A 20,470-nucleotide genomic window follows, 5' to 3' on the forward strand; every position below is an offset into this window, starting at 1 on the left:
TAATCAATGGCGATCAAATAAAAGAGAGCATTTCTGAAGAACCTCACGTGTTTGGCCATGATCGGTTGATTGGTCATGTTTTCTGTTGCTGATTTTGTCATCCCAATGGACATATAGGAAGTGCAGTTGTGATGACAATGTTTGCTTTGGTCTGATGCAGCAAAAGTGATGTAAGAAAGGCCGAGTTTCACCTATATGCAGAATCTAACTTTTTAGGTTTCGACCTGGCCGTAGCACTGCGAAGCAGGGCTACGCCCAGGCGAAAACTTTTGTTTACAGTATGGGGGACGTGAATCCGCCCCTTCTACCATTGGCTAGCTCCATAAATGGAGGCTAGCCATTGGAAGACATCAGTGTCAATCACTTTATCCCGTTCAGAACGCGAATCGTGGGCGTTTCTGACTCTTTTTTTAAGTCCCGCCCCTTGATGACGTGTGTCCCGGGCCGCGCTGTGATTGGCTGCCAGCCCGGGACACCCCCGTGATGTCATTCCCCGAGCCGCGCTGTGATTGGCTGCCGGCCCGGACACCCCCGTGACGTCATTCCCCGGGCCGCGCTGCGAGTGGCTGCCGGTCCGGGACCTGACTTGTCTATCCGTGGCTGCCAGCTGGTAATTGCAGGATTTTGACAGGTTAGTATTGGTTTTCTGGGGGTGTAGAAAGCACCGGGTATAGAGGTGTAGAGGGTACCGTAGCGAAGCAGAGCATCCCCGAGAGGGAAGCAGGAGGCGGGAGGCGGGAGGCTTGGTGCAAGATATTGCTGGCAAAAGAGTAAGGGCTCAGACTCGGGCTGGAGTTAGGGGCGAATAGCGAAGAAGTCGTACTCACTGTTGCTCCCGGCCGCCCCCAGCCTCTCCAGTCTCAGGTCCGGTTGCCTAAATCGCTGTTCAAGGCACCCAGAGTTCTCATTTACTAGCCGTCGTGTTCCGCTTGGTACGGCACTCCTGTGACTGCGACTATGAATCGATGAGGCTATCCGTGGCACTTTATCACCCTCCCACCAGCCAGAGCACCTTCACATCCGAACGCTCCTCTCGCCCGCTGTCCGTGGCCCTCTCCCTCCCGCCCGCCCACTGTCCGTGGCCCTCTCCCGCCCGCCCACTGTCCGTGGCCCTCTCCCTCCCACCCGCCCACTGTCCGTGGCCCTTTCCCTCCCGCCCGCCCACTGTCTGTGGCCCTTTCCCTCCCGCCCGCCTACTGTCCGTGGCCCTTTTTCACCCTCCCACCCACCCTATCCCAACCCCAGCCAGAGCACCTTCACATCAAACGCTCCTCTCGCCCGTTGTCCGTGGCCCTTTCCCTCCCGCCCGCCCACTGTCCATGGCCCTTTCCCTCCCGCCCACCCACTGTCCGTGGTCCTTTCCCTCCCTCCCGCCCGCCCACTATCCGTGGCCCATTCCCTCTCGCCCGCACACTGTCCATGGCCCTCTCCCTCCCGCCCGCACACTGTCCCTGGCCCCCTCCCGCCCGCACACACACTGTCCCTGGCCCCTTCCCTCCCGCCCGCACACTGTCTGTGGCCCCCTCCCGCCCGCACACACACTGTCCGTGGCCCTCTCCCTCCCGCCCGCACACTGTCCGTGGCCCTCTCCCTCCCACCCGCACACTGTCCGTGGCCCTTTTTCACCCGCCCTATCCCAACCCCAACCAGAGCACCTTCACATCAAACGCTGCCTTATCCGGGTTTAAAATGCGGAAGGACAGCGGCCGGCGGCCTTTGTCACAGAAATCAATGTTTATATTGGGATAATTCATTTAAATAAAATTGGACTGCATGTAGGATCATTATTTCAAGAGTGGCAATAATAAAGCATTGTTTTTTATAAACTGTTATGTCGTCTAGCATATTTTGCATAGAAATAAAAAATGAGTGTGGTGGTCAAAAGGCTCACTGTGCAGCGGAGTCAGAACTCTCCTGTGCCATTTGTGTATGCAATTCTTTGACCAGATGTATTTTAATTTATTATGAAAAGGAGTCTATATATTTTGAAAATCATAATTTCGTAGTGAATGTGCCACTGATAGCGTGTATAGACACGGAGTGCCAGGGAGTCCTCAGCCCCACTTTTCAAGAAATTGCTTCTAACCTTAATAGCCTAATGTTCTCTTCCAAAAGTAGTTTTCTAATCCCCAAAGCTACCTGAAAGCAGAACGCTGCAAAGACAACAGTAAGAGATGATAGTGGAGCTTATCACATGCCTTACGGCCTCCTTGGAAGGTATTAAATGCAGAGAATCCACGCACTTGTGTGGTCCTGAGTCAGTTGCCTTTTTTCTCCTCATGCCACGTGGTACCAATGCTTGCATTATATCCCTGGGAGATTCCGAAGAGATTTTCCTGGAAACTGCCTACTGTCAGAGCATGTCTTCCTGCGGTTTGGGTTTCTTATGTTTAGATTTTGCAGAAAGTTCAGAAAAATTGTTACTAAAGCTCCTTGAAGCGCTTTCTTCCCAGTGGGCGAATACCACGCAGCTCCTTCAAGCCGGTGCTGCAGAAATAGCCCAGGCCACTGAGGCTCCTCGAAGATCGTGCACAGGCCGTTCAGCTTGTTCACGCCTATGCTGACCCAGGGCACAGACAGTACAGCGCCTTGAAGCCACACAGAGAACACAGGCAGCTGCTACTAATTGAATCCATTACTGCTTAGAAATTAAATCACCTGCCGCCGCTGGGCAGCACAGGTCGCTGAAGCCCCCTGAAGCCCTTGCGACCAGGAGAGCACAAACCACTACAGCTCATTGAAGCCCTTGCTGTCTAAAGTGCTTTACCGTCTAGAAATCGTCTACCCCGGCCGGACAGCGCAGGCCATGCAGCTCCTTGAAGTCTACCAGGAGGGCACACACGATAACAGCTCCTTGTAGCCCTGCCTGCCTAGATAATTTTTGGTCTGAACCCCCTTCTAGCCCTTATGCCAGAAACAGCACAGGCCTCTGTGACACTTTAAAGCAGTGCTGCAAAGGAAGCAAAGGCGGCCCAAAGCGTACATGATGCTGCAGCTCCTTGAAGCCAGAATGCCTAGAGAACATAGCGCTGCTGGACAACGAGTAGCTTAGAGCACACATGCCATCTGCTGTCTTTGAAGGCCCAGCGGCCTAGTGAGCACCGGCTGCAGCAGCTCCTTGAACCCTGTACTGCTCATTGACACCCGTTGCCGCCTTCTAAACTCAGGCCCCGTAGCTCATTGAACCCCCTGCTGCCTAGAGCGCTTCAGGACGCCGCATCTCATTGAAGCTGCTGCCACACAATGAAGGTAGGCCGCTCCAGCTCTTCCACTCCTCCCGAGGCCCTGTGAATAAATGCAGGCCGCTGCAGCACTTTGTAGCAGACACTGCCTGCCTACAGAACACAAGGCGCTTGCTGCAGCACCTTGAAGTCTCCGCTGGCCAAATAGAACTTCTGTAGCGCTTCCGCTCTCGGATGGCTCAATAGCACAGACGGCTAAGACCGGTCCATCCCGCGGTGGACCGGAGAAAAAGCGCTATGCATTAGCACCTTGAAGCCTGTTGCTCGTGGTGCTCCTCCCACTGTGTATCTGGATTGTGGGACCAGCCTTCAGTTTTTGGCTCGGGAACAGCCCGAACCTGCACCGCCTGCCGCCCCGCAGCCTCGCACGGCTATAATTATGCCGGTAATTACAGGGGCGACTTAAACCTTCACTTCTGTTCTTTCATATGATAGGTCTGAGAGCGGACATTTACTTGGGAGAGGGGGGGGGGTGGGGGCTCGCAGTGTGTGGGAGGGCTCTGTGTGGGGGGGCTCGCAGAGTGTGGGTAGGCTCTGTGTGGGTTTGTGTGGGGGAGGGGCTCTGTGTGGGTGTGTGGGGGGGCTCTGTGTGGGTGTGTGGGAGGGGCTCGCAGTGTGTGGGGGGGGTTCTGTGTGGGTGTGTGGGGAGGGGCTCACAGTGTGTGGGCGGCTCTGTATGGGTGTGTGGGGTGGATCTGTGGGGGGCTCTGTGTGGGTGTGTGTGTGTGTGGGGGGGGCTCTGTGTGTGGGGGGGGCTCTGTGTGTGTGGGGGGGCTCTCTGTGGGTGTGTGTGTGTCTGGCATTTGCGAGAGATTAAGCTATTGGCATTGTAAATGACAATGCCATTTATGTATCTGTTTTCAAAACCAACACATAAATAAAAATGTTGTCATTTACAATGCCAATAGCTCTAACTTTTGCAAAGGCGAAACCGTTGCATTGTAAATGCTTGTTTATTATGACATCTACAGATTATGCATATGCCCTCCCACCAAGTGACAACTGCTGCTGAAGACTGCCACCTCTTAACTCATTGCATGCTTTTTGCATCTCCACACAGCTAGGACACATTTCATGCATACAGACACCTCTTCTGTGTCCCAATCACAGTATATCATAAACCTACACAGGTACTGACAGCTACTCACAACATATGGCCCTTCCAGTCTGGGTACTGCAGAAGCGGGGGTTCAATGTGGTTCATGTCGCTCTGGGTCAACTTCAATATCCAGCAGTGATGACAGAATTAAGGAAAAAGAAAAAGAAATATGAAACCAGTGACCCTGCCATATGCCCTGGATGGTCTTCAAAACTGGCTTTCTTCAGTGGAGTATGAAGGGAAATGCTATGAGCAATGCACACGCGATTTCAATTGTATTTTAACAGTCTTATTCTGAGATGTCTTTGGTTTTGTAGTAAAATACAACCTTAATGCCACTTTAATTATGTTTTTCACGTAGGATATTGCAATAAATTATTGATTGCAGATAAGCTGATTCAGCAGCAAAAGATTACCCTACAACAAGACCGAAAAGACTGGTACCTTTCTGTACAGTTATAGGCAGGTCCATTGGAATTATGCGGTAGAAGAGAGCCAAATTATGAGGCAGGGTTGAAAAAATTATCCAACAAGAAAAGACAAATCATGCGGCGTAATGGGGCAAATTTTATGATAGGATTACTTTATTAGTGTGAGATGTTTGTACTTGATAGCAATGAATGGGCATAGGCTGCAACTCATCAGTACCAGTTTAACATCCGAATAAAACAATAAGCAATAGAATGGTGACCAGTCAACCTTTGCAAATGGGCTTCCTCTCCAGGTCAACATATGTTTCTGAGGTTTTAGTAACTTTTGAACCGTTTGAGCTAGAAACAACGTTTTTTGTTAAATTCTGTACATTTTGCAGCCAATGATTATAAGGCAAACGTGGCAACTCCATAATTATGCGAAAAATGCTGCAACCACACAATCACAAAATTCCAGTGGTCGTAGGTACCGGTGACCTACTACAAAAAAAGAAGGAATGCCACAGTAAAGTAAAATGTGTAATAGACAAGTATGTCACACAACTGTGGGGTGGACAGTACTACGCAAAAGGTGTGTTTTGTAGTTTTTTAATTGAACCTGAGCTAACACTAGCCACAGTCACATGCAGCATTATAATGGGATTCAATTTAGGTCATGCCCCTCGGCCTAGCTTGCAACATGAATAAAAAACTTACCCGTTTGGACATGAGGTCAAAACAGAGCTTATTTTCACTGGTTCCAAAATTAATGATACCCTAGGGAAATAGAAGAAAACACAAGTTATAATACTCTGGTTTGTAGTATAGATACAGCAGTTGTGATTCATTAACAGGGAACAAAATAGAACCCACTCCAATAAAAAAAGCGAAATGATCACACTGTTCAATTGAGAGCCTTTGGGAACTCCCCATGTGAGAGTCCTTGGTGAGCTAGTGGCAGTCTGGGTGAAGACAGGCACCTTCATTACCAACAGACTCATAACTGGAAATCTGGTACCAGGATTCACAGCCTACAGTGATCTAGATTCCCTGCCATCCTGCATAATTCAACTGATTTCAATAGAAAAGAAACCTATTCGAGTCCCAAAGAAGAGTCTTTATGAAGAGACGTACTACCTCCTGGTTTAGCGCTAGGGTTTACCCGAAAATCAAAACACTGATTTGGCAATATGGATCAGGTGGTGGCATTAAAGGAAATTAAGAATGCATTTCAAACAACAGGGGTGCATGGTTTGCAGAACAAGAGCACTAGTTAAAATGATGAGGCGATAAAACTAAATCAGCACAAGCACATGACTTGTAGAAGTGTTGGGATCTAACTGCCAGCTTACAAGCAAGAGCATCCAAGCATGCGTTCAATTTAATAAAGGCCGAGGGATGAGTTCCAATTGTAAGTGCTTTTACCAAACACTCAATGCATTGTGATAGGATGCCATTGAAACAATTAATTTCAGCCTGTTTGTGTCTGTAACAGTTAGTCAAACATATTTTACCAGTAGCTTGCTCTTTAGGCGCCCTAGGCCTCAAGGGCAGTGGTGGCTCCTCCATTGAGGTGCGGGAGCTTCACCTCACTGCTCTCTGTGCAGTCCAAAAATAAAAATAAAATGATAATAACACAATGTTATCATTATTTTATTTTTCAGTACTGCGCAAGGTTAGGGCGGGCGGGGCTGGGCGGGCTGTTGTAAGCAACCAGGAGGAGCGGTAGGCCTCATAAGTGTGAATGACTGTTTGGCCGGATATTTTAGGGCGGCCAAAATGTTATGCGCACTTAGCATTTCTCCACCCGGCTGTGTTGCACAGTCGGGTGAAGAACAGTCCAAGGGTCACAGGTACTGTCTGAGCGGCAAACCAGACAGCTCAGACTAATCACCAAGCTGCTCTCATGCTGGTAATACTATTACATGACAGCAGCGTGGCTAAGGGGAGTCTGGGAGCCAGTGTGCTGCTGCACGTCAGAAACCGAAGAAGACAGTAGAGAGGCGGCTGCCAGCAGGTAAGTGATTTATTTCTCCCCTATACCCTAGGCTTCACCCCCTCTACCCCACAAGTTTTTATTAGCAGCAGCTGCTACTGCTCAATGGAGTTCACAAGAGTATATTCAGAGCAGACATGGCCTTCTGATTAAGGCCACAGTCAACTCTTACTTTCAACCTGCTTGAAATCATCAACCTTCCCTGGTTCTGGGAGATTTTCAGCCCTTTACCCTAGTTTTAAAAAGAGCAGTGTGTCAATCCAAAGGTTTACTGAACAGATGCCTTAAGTGATAATGATACCTAGCAGTTCACAAATATCCTTTTGGAACAATTGTTTCAGTGGACAAAGCTTACTTTTAGCCTTTTATCAGTCAGGTTTTAGGAAGGTATGTGACAGTTTGGATAACATTACTATTTTATATGTGTTGGTCCAGAAACCAGGAAGACGCACAAGAATCACACTTTATGACTGTTTCTTAGGCTAGTCCTCAACCTTTGTCATGGACTATTATGGTTAAAACAAATCAAACAGGGATAAGCTGATAGACTTCTGTAGGTCATTCAAATGCTACACTCTAGTTTGTGGGTTTGTGTAAAAGCTGGGAAAGTCTCCAGAGTGACCAAAACATTGCAACAAATTATGGTCTGAAGCAGGGTTGCATGCTTTCACTTCTGTTTAATTTACGACAGTTTAAAAAAGTCCTGCAGAAAATATGAGGTCAGCACAGCCCCCTACTTCAGTAGGTAGTACGGTCATCCTAGATACAACCCCCCTTGATTTACAACAATCACTTGGTACACTAAACAAGTACAACAGAGATAGAGACTTGGTAGTGGGTAAGGACAAAACCAGAATCACAGCATTTGGAAGATTAAGACGTTGAAACAGTGGCAACTTGGCACACAACAAATATGATCGTAAAGACTCTTACCAAAGCAAACTGGTTTGCCGGGTTTACAAGTGGCCCCAAAACTCTACTAAATGCATTCAATCAATCATAACAATCATAACACTTGTATAGCGCGCTACTCACCCGGGAGGGTCCCAAGGCGCTTGGGGGAAGGGGTCCGCTACTGTACGAACAGCCAGGTCTTGAGTTGTCTTCTGAAGACGAGATGGTCCTGGGTCAGTCGAAGGTGGATGGGGAGGGAGTTCCATGTTTTGGCCGCCAGGTAGGAGAAGGATCTTCCTCCGGCGGTGGCTCTTCGGATGCGTGGAACGGCGGCGAGGGCGTGGCTGGTCAATCGGAGCTGGCGGGTGGGTGTGTAGAAGGTCAGGCGGACGTTGATGTACTTGGGGCCCAGGTCGTGGAGAGACTTGTGTGCGTGGGTGAGGAGCCTGAACGTGATCCTCTTGTTGACGGGGAGCCAGTGCAAGTCCCTCAGGTGGCTGGAGATGTGGCAGCGTCGGGGGATGTCCAGGATGAGACGGGCGGATGCGTTCTGGATCCGTTGGAGTCTTCTCTGTAGCTTGGCTGTAGTTCCGGCGTAGAGGGTGTTTCCGTCGTCCAGTCGGTTGGGGATGAGTGCCTGGGTGACCGTCTTCCTGGTTTCGGTCGGGATCCATCGGAAGATCTTGCGGAGCATGCGTAGGGTGTGGAAGCAAGATGATGAGACGGCGTTGACTTGTCTGGTCATCGAGAGGGAGGAGTCCAGGATGAAGCCCAGGTTGCGTGCGTGGTCTGTTGGTTTGGGAGCGGTGCCCAGGGCGGAGGGCCACCAGGAGTCGTCCCAGGTGGAGGGTGATGGTCCCAGGATGAGGACTTCCGTCTTGTCTGAGTTCAGTTTCAGGCGGCTGGTCTTCATCCATTCGGCGACGTCTTTCATCCCTTCGTGTAGGCTGGTTCTGGCGGTGTCGGGGTCCCTGGTGAGGGAGAGGATCAGCTGGGTGTCGTCGGCGTAGGAGATGATGTTGAGGTTGTGTTGGCGTGCAATGGCTGCAAGAGGTCTCATGTAGACGTTGAAGAGGGTGGGGCTGAGTGATGATCCTTGTGGCACGCTGCAGATGACTTCAGTGGACTTGGATCGAAACAGGGGGAGGCGAACTCTCTGTGTTCTTCCGGCGAGGGACGAGACGATCCACTCCAGTGCCTTCTCCTGGATGCCGATGTTGCTGAGGCGTTGAACTAGGGTGCGGTGGCAGACAGTGTCGAATGTTGCAGAGAGGTCCAGGAGGATGAATGCCGCTGTTTTCCCGTTGTCGAGCAGAGCTCGGATGTCGTCAGTGGCTGCGATGAGGGCGGTTTCGGTGCTGTGGTTGGCTCTGAACCCGGACTGCGAGGGGTCGAGGGATCCGTTCGTCTCGAGGAAGGAGGCCAGCTGTCTGTTGACGATCTTCTCGATGACTTTAGCAGGAAACGGGAGGAGCGAGATGGGGCGTAAGTTCTTGAGGTCGGTGGGTTCTGCTGTTGGTTTCTTCAGTAGGACGCTGAGCTCGGCATGCTTCCAGCACTCCGGGAAGGTGGCAGTGTTGAAGGAGGAGTTGATGATGTTCCGGAATTGGGGTGCGATGGTGGAGTCGGCCTTGTTGCAGATGTGGTGGGGGCACGGGTCGGTGGGTGATCCGGAGTGGATGGTGTTCATCGTGCGGGCTGTGTCTTCGGTGGTCACTGTGGTCCAGGTGCGCAGGGTGGCGGTGGGGGGCGTTGGTTCGACGGTTGGGTGCATGGATGGTGCTGCGAAACTGTTGTGGATGTCGGCAATCTTGCAGTGGAAGAACGAGGCGAGAGAGTCGCAGAGATCTTGTGAGGGAGTGATGTCGTTGTTGCCGGTGCTGGGGTTGGCAAACTCCTTGACGATGCTGAAGAGTTCCTTGCCGTCGTGGGCGTTGTTGTCCAGTCGGTCCTTTAGTGATTTCTTCTTGGTGGTGCGGATGAGCTGGTGGTGTTTGCGGGTGGCTTGTTTGAGGGCGGTCATGTTGTCTGTGGTCTGGTCGAGGAGCCAGGCTTTCTCGAGGGTGCGGCAGTACTTCTTGGAGTCCTTGAGTTTGTCGGTGAACCAGGGGGCCTTCTTGCTTCTCGGTCTGCTGGGAGGGTTCTTCAGTGGTACGTGGTCGTCGGCGCAGGCGGTCAGCCACTGTGTGAAGTTGCGGGCTGCTTCGTTGGGGTTCGTTGTGCTGGTGGGTGAGCTCTGGGTGAGGGAGGTGGTGAGCTGGTCGGCGGTGATCTTGCTCCAGCTCCTGTGAGGTACCTGTTGCGGGTGGTGGTGGGTCGTGGTTCTTTTGAAGCCGAAGTGGACGCAGCTGTGGTCGGTCCAGTGGAGTCCGGTGGCGTGGCTGAAGGTGATGTGCTTGCTGGAAGAGAAGACGGCATCGAGCGTGTGGCCGGCGTAGTGTGTGGGGGTGTTCACCAGTTGCTTGAGTCCGAGGTTGGCGAGGTTTTCCAGCAGGGCGGCGGTGTTGTGGTCCTTGTTGTTCTCTAGGTGGAAGTTGGGGTCTCCTAGGAGGATGTAGTCGGCGGAGGGGAGGGCGTGCAGGCTGATGAAGTCGGCGATGTCTTCGCTGAATTGTGTGCGTGGTCCCGGGAGTCTGTAGATGAGGGTGCCTCTGAGGGTGGTCTTGGGGTCGGTGTGTATCTGGAAGTGGAGGTGTTCCGCGGTGGCGAAGGTGTCGTCAAAATCGGTCGTGATGCGGATGTTGTTCTTGTGGACGATGGCGATGCCTCCTCCTCTGGTCTGGTTGATGCGGTCCCTCCTGATGGTCTTGTACCTGTCCGGGATGGCGATGGCGATGTTGGGGGCTGAGTAGACGTTCATCCAGGTTTCCGTGAGGAAGGCGATGTCGGGTGATGTTGCATCGAGGAGGTGCCAGAGTTCCACGGCGTGTCTGTGGACGGAGCGGGTGTTGATCAGGATGAAGACAAAATCAGCTTTTCTTCAATTGTAATTAAGATGACTAGATGTTCTTTTGTCCAGTCCTACAGTTTCATTAATTCTAACTCTGGGTTCTGGAGTATTGTCACAGGACTTTGCAGCCTCTCTTTTTGTTTATTTGTTTCGAGATCGGAACACTAGGGGTCGTGTTTTGCTGTTGGTTGCGGTGATCGATGTCCCGGTTTCCAGGCCCGGGTTGACGCACTGTGAAATTCTGTATTGGCTCTCCCCTTGTCGCCTCATGTGTGAAATATACACTGCTAGGCTCCCCCTATTAAAATGTGGATGAGAGGAATCAGACTGGGGACCAGGGGCCACAGACCCCGGCATCCTTTGTTGCCAACGACTTCCTGCTGCGCCTGGAGGCGCATTAAAAGGCCCTGAGACTCCCGCTGTGCGGGACGCATGGAATCTGAGACCGGGGGACCACAGATCCTGGTATCCTGTGCGGCCCGAGTGCCGCTAACAACTGCCTATTGTGCCTGGAGGTGCATTAAAAGGCCCTGAAACTCTTGCAGCGTGGGACGCGCACGGGCATATCCTGGACCAAGGCCGGGCCCGTCTGCACCCGTCAGAGCCTGGAGGAGGCTGAGCTGGGCTACCCCTCTGAGGCCTGCTTGTGGAGTGACCTGGACCTGATTTTTACTCATTGCCGGACCTAAAGTCAGTGCCTCGTCGCCCTGACAGCGCACATATTGCTAACAAGCTCATGCAGTTGTTTTTTTTATCTTCCTGTTGCACTTCAAAACTCTGTTTCATCTTGGCCCCCGCACTGGGCCGCCTCTTGCACCCGTAATTAGTGGAAGGGTATTGCCTGGCCTTTAGACGCCAAGGAGCTCTGATTTATTCCACATAATATAATACATAATATAGCAATGGGGAAGCGAACCTGTGCTGGAACAAAACAAATGCCACCCCCTCAAACTACAGCATCTTTCCAACCTACCTCGCTTGACAGGATGCTCCAGAGGGCCAAAGCTGTGGTGGCCACCGAAATTGAATTAACTGAAAGGTGCTTATCGATAACACCAGACCTTGACTTACCCCTAATCAACCATAAAGCCATTTATACCTTACCAGTTATAGCCATTATTTCTTCTAAGCCACAGCCAAGGGCCTATGTAAAGGCACGTGAACCATCCAGCGCCACTTTTCAAACGGCAGTTGCTCTGCCAGGCCTCTTAAAAAAGGGAAATCCAAACTGGCTGTGAGACTGGGGACTAAACATAAGAAGTGTGTTGGAGAGTTTATAGTCTCTGGAGACACTGGGGAGGGAAGGTCAGCTGATTGTTCTTTCATGGCCATGGAGCACCCTGTCTGGGACACTTACCTGGTGATTGACCTACGGGTCCAACTGAGGGCTATTATGAACAATGAGCTCAGCACTTTGATTACACGAGTGAGCAAGCCTGCATCCTAATTTTTGGCCTGGGAAGGCAAATCTGTAGTACCCGTAAGAGGGGTCATGTCTGCTGATCATCAAGTAAAACAAGTTGCTCCCCCCAATTCCAGGTTGGTCCCCAACTCACAAATAATACGGTCCCCATTATAAAAACCAAATCAGATTAATCAGGAGGACGCAGATGTAATGTAATGTAATGTAATGTAAAGGACATTTCTACCGCGCAACTTCCACTCCAAGGAGTATCTTGGCGCCTACACAACTCAGATGAAAGAGTTGGAAAAAGGAAAAGATGTCCTGGATTCTGCACACACATTACACTAAGGTCCTGCACAAGGCGTCAGGCAAAGAGAAGATCCAAGTTTTCAATGCCTTCCTAAAAGGAGCTTCTTGGGAGAAAGACCGCAAGGAGGGGGGAAGTTTATTCCAGGTTTTAGATCCCAGTACAAAGATGGATTTGCCACCCTTTGTGGCCAGTTTGAAGTGAGGTGGAGTGAGTAAATTTTGGCTTGCGGATCTCAGACATCGCGTTGGATAGTATCTTTTAAACCCATTTCGTAGATAGGTTGGGCCACGTTGGTGGAATGCTCTGAAAGTGATTAAAAGAAGTTTGAATAGCATTCTTTTCCCTATTGGTAGCCAGTGTAAGGTGTTTAAGGCTGCCAAGGCAGACGATTTACGAGGCAGACGCAGTACGAGGCGGGCTGCCGCATTCTGGACCATCTGTAATTTATGGAGAACGGTCTTGTTTACTCCAACATAAAGTCCATTACAGTAATCCAGCCTAGAATTTATTAAGGCTACTGCTACTGTTTTCCTCGCTGGTAGAGGGAGAAGATCGAAAAACTTCCTAAGTGTCTTTATAATTTGAAAACACATACCTGCTACTGCTACAGCCTGGGGTTTGAAGGATAGGTGGTTATCAAATTTAACACCCAGATTGCGGGCAGATGCAATTGTGTTAGGTGGCACTTCGGCATCTGGTGGCCAGCATGCTGTGGGGGAGAAAAGATTGTGGTTCCCTATAGGTAGAATTTCCGTTTTTCCGGTGTTGCACTTTAAATGGTTGTTGTTCATCCATTTAAAAGTTGCTGCAAGACAGTCCCTAAGATCTTCCTCGGCACCAGGCCGTTCCCTATCCAACACCAAAATCAGTTGGGTGTCGTCAGCATATGAAATAGAACTGATCCTGAATGACGCGATCAGATTTATCAGAGGTGCCATGTATAGATTGAAAAGAACAGGGCTCAAACTAGAGCCATGTGGCACCCCCGAGCTGACGTTCTTGGCCTCAGATTGATAAGGGCCCAACACTGTTATTTGGCGTCTATCGGTAAGGAAATTCCTACACCAAGCCAACACCTGTCCGCCAACCGGTCCACTAAGATGTTATGGGACACGGTATCAAAGGCTGCCGACAGGTCAAGTAGGATAAGGACGGCCTGTTTTCCTTGATCCATTGCTGCCCTTAATGTTTCTGCGGAGTATAATAGGGCTGATTCGGTAGAGTGTCCTGACCGAAATCCTGACTGATTGGGATGGAGAACGTTATTCTTCTCCAAAAAGTTGGTCAGTTGACTGTTAACAAACTTTTCAGTCAGCTTGAATAGAATGGGTAACAAGGAGATCGGGCGTAGGTTGGAGAGGGTGGTAGGATCGGCAAGGGCCTTTTTTTGGAGTGGCTTAACAGCTGCCAATTTCCAATCATTAGGGATACTTGCTGTTACTAGAGAGGAATTGATGATATTGTTAATCATCGGATTAACCATCTCTATTAAGAAGTGCAACACCGGAGGAGGACAGGGGTCAAAAGGGGAACCCGATGTACTCAGAGCAGGCCAAATACAACAATGTCGACAGCACAAGATTACACACATTGTCAGGGGCCTAGTTTTGGGGTGAAGGCTGGCCATAAAAGCAGGACCAACCCAGCAATGCCAACAGCATATGACAAGACGCCTCGACAGGGGATCAGGCATAGAGTGAGGAGGGGCTTGTTCCTCGAGCATAACCCAGCAATGGGAGGCCAGCCTTGCATCAATCTTCCACCGGCCCCAACCCCATATGGTATTATTTTAACAGTAGTACCAGAGCTCAATAGGGAGCATAGTGAATCACATTTTGAACTGAATAATAAAAGTATGTTTTGGCTAACCAAGCAGTGGCTATGCTCTTATAAAGATGCAGGTGAAAACCTTTTGACACGTAGGGCTGGATGGGTGGGTCGGAGTCCGAAAGATGTGCGAGTAGACTGCATCGTGATTAACTACAGAAATCCACTGATCGTACAAGCTCTCCTAGACTGGAACATCACAGGCAGACTGGAGGTATTAGGTCTTTTCCGTTGGGTCATTTTTACCCAATAGTGCTAGACCCATGAATCAGAAAGCAGAATGGTCACAAGGCGGGGTTGTGGGTCCAGAACAATTAATCTACTATTTTGTGCCAGAGCCAACCCAGTCAGTTACTTTTAAATCTACCACTATTAAATATATTTGCGTCTTAGAGTGAGTAGATTGACTCAATCCTGCATGGCCCCCATACAGGAAACTCCATCGGCAGAAGGAACCCCTAGGGAGCTTTATCCAATGGTGGAGCTCCTTCACAGAGGGTCCCTTAGGTGAGATGGGGATGGGGGAAGGTGTGTGTTGATGAAGCCGGAGGAGTGGAAAGGGACTACTGGCTCAAGTTTGTAACAGCCCGACCCTTGCCTGATCCACCCCATCAGTCCATGCAGGCTCTTAACATTCCAATGTGGGTGGACCCAAAATCCCCATCCCTCCACTGTGACAAATCTGCTCCTTGTATTGGTTTAAGGTCAAAATCTCTATCCCTCAATTTTGACAAATGTGCTGCTAGTTTTGGTTCAAGATTAACAGGGGGTAGTTGAAGCAGCAGGAGTGGAACGGGACTACTGGCTCACGACTATAAAAGTCCAACCTTTGCCAGATCCACCCAATGAGTCCCTGCAGGCTCTCATCATTTCAACGTGTGTGGCCCCAAAATCCCGATCCCCCAACTCTGACAAATGTGCTGCTAGTATTGGCTCAAGGTCAATGGGATAGAGAGGACCAGCCCTCCCCTACAATATAATGGTCCATTAACGACTGATGGCCAGTTCCCAAACCTAGATAACTATTCGGGCCCATCCAGGGCTGCGGGTTTTATTATGGAACGTTGCTGGTCTCACTTCCAAACTGGACAACCCAGAGTAGGGGGGAGTTTATAGATTCACATGGAGTTTGCATGTTCCAGACAACATGGGCTAGGGTGGACTCGCACAGATTAGGTTATGCGACATTCAGTATATTTACCTTTTTCGAGGGCAATGGAAGACCCTCAGAGGAGCCCTGTATTTGGGTTGGTGTGCATTTGGGTAGTGAAGCCAAAAAGATAGAGATAATGTCAAGTGATATTCTTTGTATTATTCTGATCTTTCCCTCAAAAGCCAGAATTGCCCTGATAAATGTTTATTCTCAACCATTTGGCTATAACCAGGAGTCAACGACTCCTGATTAATTGACCACCTTCTTATCCACCATTTCTGACTCCTTCTCTGTGACTCTTGGTGGTGTTTTTAATTGCCAGTATGAGCCCTTGAATGGCCTGAACAGAGATAACCCCAGCAATGAGGTTTTATGCTGGGCTTTTCCACAGCCCAGCATTCCACCAACCAGGGCTGGACCCCTTTGGTGCTCCAGATAAAAACTCTTACATTGAATTATTCACTAAAGGTATGCAACTATCATACAAAATCTGATACACCGGGGAATTACACCTTCAAAAGAATAGGACATGCCTCTATCCTAGATTATATCTTGGTAGATTAGATTTTAGTAGACATCAAATCCTGGCATAAGGTGATAGATTTTAACATTTTGTCCCGCCATGATAGTGACCATAAGGCTCTTATATTCGAGGTGGACTCGCCATGTGCTGAGAGCGCATCTAAATCAACACCACCACCTGACACAAGACAAACTCACCAATTGCAGGTAGCGAGTTAAATGGGGGTCCATCTGCCAATCTAAGGAAAAGTTGTCCTCTTCATATCAAACCATCATTCCGTTCCTTATCGCCGCAAATCAATCCATTATGACCAATGGCATCTCTATCTCTCTCTCTGAGACTGCTGCGAACCATCAAGCTTTAACATCCACTATGGCCAACATTTTTTACCCCAATAAAAGGATAAAGGAAAACATACGTCCACGACATCCCTGGTTTAGCGACAGATGCCGTATGGCCAAGTCAGCCCTCATCTCTGCCATTACGGACAAGGATAGGCTGATAATCAGAGAAAAAAGGGCAGCATGTAATAGTATCGGAAAAAGTTGGGAATGCGAAAAGTGAGATACCCTGAGAATCGCCCTAAGCACCCATGACATGAGGACCTTTTGGAATGTGGTAAACACAGGTTGCTGTGAAGGCAAACAGGTAATGGAACCCAATATAGGGGCAGATGTGTGGAAGGTACATTTTGAGTCTCTATATTTAGAGTTAGAGGAAGAGGATAATATAACTAGTAATGATCTTCTCCCTTTCCAGATAATCTGCTCTGAGGTGCCCGAAATTACCCTGAAGGAGATAACGGACGACCTGAGCAAAGTAGCACATTCCAAAGCTCCAGGGCTAGATAAGATCCCCGGGCACCTCTTCTGTAGTGAACCAACTATCTGGGCTCCTCACCTGTGGATATTACTTAATGCCATTTTACAAGGAATGCTGATTCCAGATACTTGGACAGGGGTGGAAATCTTACCAATTTATAAAAAGGGATCTCCACTTCTTCCTATCAACTATAGAACCATAAGTCTTATTGACGTTAGCCAAAAAATATCTGCCCGCGTGCTACTGAGCAGACTCCAGAGCTGGATAGATAGCTCTTTCCAAGCCGGATTTAGAGAAAAGATGTCCACAATAGACCACATTTTCAGGTTGCAACTTTTACACTGGAAAACAGTGTACATAGAGGGTGGCAGTCTCTATCTAATATTTGTGGACCTAAAATCTGCTTTTGATTTGGTACAGAGGGACAAACTGTGGGCTATTTTATTGGATATGGGGGTTCCAGCTTTTCTTTGCCACCGATTCAAACGACTGCATGAAGGCAATTTTGCCCAAATTCGGTTTGGCAAACATGGGGAACTTACAGCCCCCGTACCTGTAGACAGAGGTATACACCAATGTTGTGTCCTTGCCCGACCCTTTTCTGCCTTTTCATCAACAGCCTAGTGGAGGCTTTCACTGCAGGGAAGGACATTGATGCCCCTAAGTTGGCTAGCTGCAAAGTACCTGTCATGATTTTCGCAGATGACACTCTCTTGCTCTCAAAATCACCCATGGGCATTCAGAGGGTCTTAGATAACTTTTATGCTTTTTGTAAGAACAGGGGGCTGGAGATAAATCTACAGAAAACGAGATACACAGTGTTTGATGCAGTTCATAGCACACAGCCAAATACTCGTCTAGAAGATAGACCTCTTAAGAGGGTGTCTGTCTTTAAATACCTTAGAATTATACTCACAGAAAAAAAATGGACTGGCGTGGTCAAATCAAGAAAGCTAGCTTAATGCTGGTCCCGACATATGTGGGCCTGACAAGGGTACATAGGCATTGCATTCCAAAATCTGTTAGCCTTCTATGGAGCTGAAATTTGGGGTTATCGTCCTGCTGGCCCAGTAACAAAAATTGAGAACTCCTTTGCCAGGCAGTGATTTGGTCTGCCTCCAAGGTCCCCCCTTACTCCGCTTCGCCTGGACCTTGGGATTAGACCAATTGCAGATGAAGCCGCCCTTTTACCCCTTTTATTCTGGCGACTTCTGTGGGACATCCTACAACTGGCTGTAAACAGAGAAGAGTTGAGCGAGGTGTTGAGCTTACAGCGTGAGAGCAAACTACCCTGGTTGGCTTACATTAAGAATAGTTTTTTGGTCATGGGAAGGGGAAACTTGTGGCATAAAGCAGAAGTAACGTGTTCAACAACATCTAGGAAGGATTTGATAGGGAGCTACAGGGATCATAAAATTGCCCAGCTTCAGGAAAACTGAATGTCTGGCCCACTGACCACAGTGGTTTTAGAAGTAAAAGATCAGTACAGACTAGAGCCTGTCCTGGATGTTATCCAGCCGGCTCTTTTTGGGAAAGTCTGGGAAAGTTTATCAGAAAACAGCAACATTCGCACTGGACATGTTGTTTAGCCGTCAGCACATTTCAATTGTAGATCTAAAAGGAGGCTGGTCGAGGGACAGTAAATTCATATATCAGTGTTGTAGACTTTGTACTGACAATTTCAAATCTATTACTCATCTGCTTTGCCCATGCAAAAAATAATAAAAAGATTGTAGAATTGACTTGAGATTATTTTTTCGTAGTCTTGAGTTTGCTACTACCAAGCATGCATCCACTGTATAAAAAGGTGAAGATGACCGCTTATTTGTTATTTAATAAAATGCATAGGCAGGTGTTTTTCATTGCTGGAGTTTGTTACTCCAGCTTTGCATTTTTCATCGTGTGATAGTGTACGAGGATTCTCTCTTCCTCCTACTTTGACACTAAAACGGGGAGTAACTCATAAAAGTTAAGAACAGGGATATGTGAGGAAATAACTGTTCATCTGATTTTACTGTTTTCCTTGGTTTACAATTTTATACTGAAATGTTGACGATTTTGCAGAATCTACAATTCTATCAGAATAAATATACAACACACAAACTGTATAATACTCTTTTGACACAATCGATCATTGCCCTTGTCAGGTAAGTCTTTTTCACAAAAAGCCTGACCTAATCTACATGAAGATCTCTCACTCAGCCAATCGCCGTATTGTACTGCGTGTAACTGAACCAGCTAAGTACTTACCTACACTCCATTACATATTGCTTTATATAACTTAACTTAAGTGGTTACCTGTACCCTGATATGTACCACTCCAGGGGCCTCAAACTAAGTGATTATGTGCATCAAGATACGAATTGATCTATGTAACCTAAACTAAGTGCTACCCACATCCATAAACATATTGTTTTACCCAACTATACTAATAACTGACAAACCCTGAGATTTACTGTTGCATGAAACAAAGCGCTTGCAGTTTAGTGTTACAAAGCTGTTTCAGCAAGGGAACACGGCAACTCTTAGAAACTGCACGCGCAGCTGAAAACGAGTCAACATTCTGCAGCTTCAGGTTAAGGTTCCAGGAAGGGCAAAGGTTGACAGAAAGTACTTGGCAATCTTATTGATTTCGAAGAACTGATAAAATACTGTTTCACAACCATCACCTTTCCCCCAGTCTGTGCCTAGATACAAGAATACAAATTACTTCAAGTGCAACGTCATGTCCATGATTGAGATGTTCAAGACTGAACAAATGAGGTCTTTTTGTCAACTTATATTATCTTTAAATTACCTTTGTGGTCAGCATGCCAAACGTAGAACACACATCGCCTCTGCCCTCAAAGAACTACTTCGATTACCTAACACCATGAAGGTTTCAAGTTTAGGGCTCTGTGCAGTATGTGTAGAGCTCTACAAACGAAGGGGTCTCCCTTATCTAGGTCTTCCACTGTACTGAAATCAGGCACCACGCTCTATGCAGGAATCGCCTCGCTCCTCCTGAAGAGACTACAGAGCATGCAGAACTGTGCGGCCAGACTCTTGCTTAACGTTCCCTAATAGACCACATCACCCCCCCACCTCAATAAGCTCCACTGGCTCCCCCCATGCAGAAGAGATACCACTCCAAGATGATGATCCACACCTACAAAGCCTTGCACAACCAAGGATGACCATGCATGCAACCACAGCCTGAACTTCCACCAGTCATCCAGACACCTGCGCTCCTCCTCCCTTCCACTGGTTCACACTCCTTAGCATGCATTAGCACAAGCCACAGTGGAGGTCGCCCTGTCCTGCACCTCGTGCCCACGGCCTGAACAACCTCTCTCTCCACTTCCAGACCTCACCCTCGCTGCTGGAAATCAGGGAAGAACTCACGACCTGACTGTTCGACTGAGCCTCCGCAGCTAGTTTGTGGCTCAGGGGTTAGAGGCGGCAGACCTGGAGCTTGAGTTCGGCCCTGGACCAGGGTTCAATTCCCCGCCTCGGCAGGGCTTGGGCTCAATAATTCCACGGGCTCGTTAATTCTCGCTCTGGTGCCTTCTCGACTCACGGGTTCACACTCTGCGACTCTGGGCAATAGCTTGCTTAATCTCCACATCGGCCCCTCGCGGCGGGATGCCTGGCTTTCACCTTGTGGATACCCTGCCAGGGTTATCTCACAGGGGAATACCAGGACGGGTTCCCTAAGCAAGCGCGGAGATGCCCCAGGGTAAGTCATGCGCTATATAAGCTTCATACATACATACATACATAGTTTCACCAGCTCCTTAAAAACCTTGCGGGTGATTAGCCACGCTATACATGTCTTCTTTGATTAATTGATTGCTACT

At 48.8% G+C, this 20,470-nt stretch overlaps 1 protein-coding gene across 2 annotated transcripts in view; it reads right to left on the minus strand.

Annotated features, from left to right (window-relative positions):
* Positions 1–20,470, minus strand: part of LOC147659414 (1-aminocyclopropane-1-carboxylate synthase-like protein 1) — a 210,216-nt gene that overhangs the window by 130,982 nt on the left and 58,764 nt on the right. For both annotated transcript variants that reach the window (XM_086951760.1, XM_086951759.1), the window contains 2 exons: positions 5,469–5,528; positions 4,391–4,461 (listed from right to left, as the gene is read on the minus strand). In XM_086951760.1, the coding sequence (XP_086807886.1) occupies positions 4,391–4,461; positions 5,469–5,528 (131 nt within the window). The remainder of the gene's footprint in view (positions 1–4,390; positions 4,462–5,468; positions 5,529–20,470) is intronic.

The sequence above is a fragment of the Lissotriton vulgaris genome, unplaced genomic scaffold, assembly GCF_964263255.1.
Source record: "Lissotriton vulgaris unplaced genomic scaffold, aLisVul1.2 SCAFFOLD_461, whole genome shotgun sequence".
NCBI classification, from domain to species: Eukaryota; Metazoa; Chordata; class Amphibia; order Caudata; family Salamandridae; genus Lissotriton; species Lissotriton vulgaris.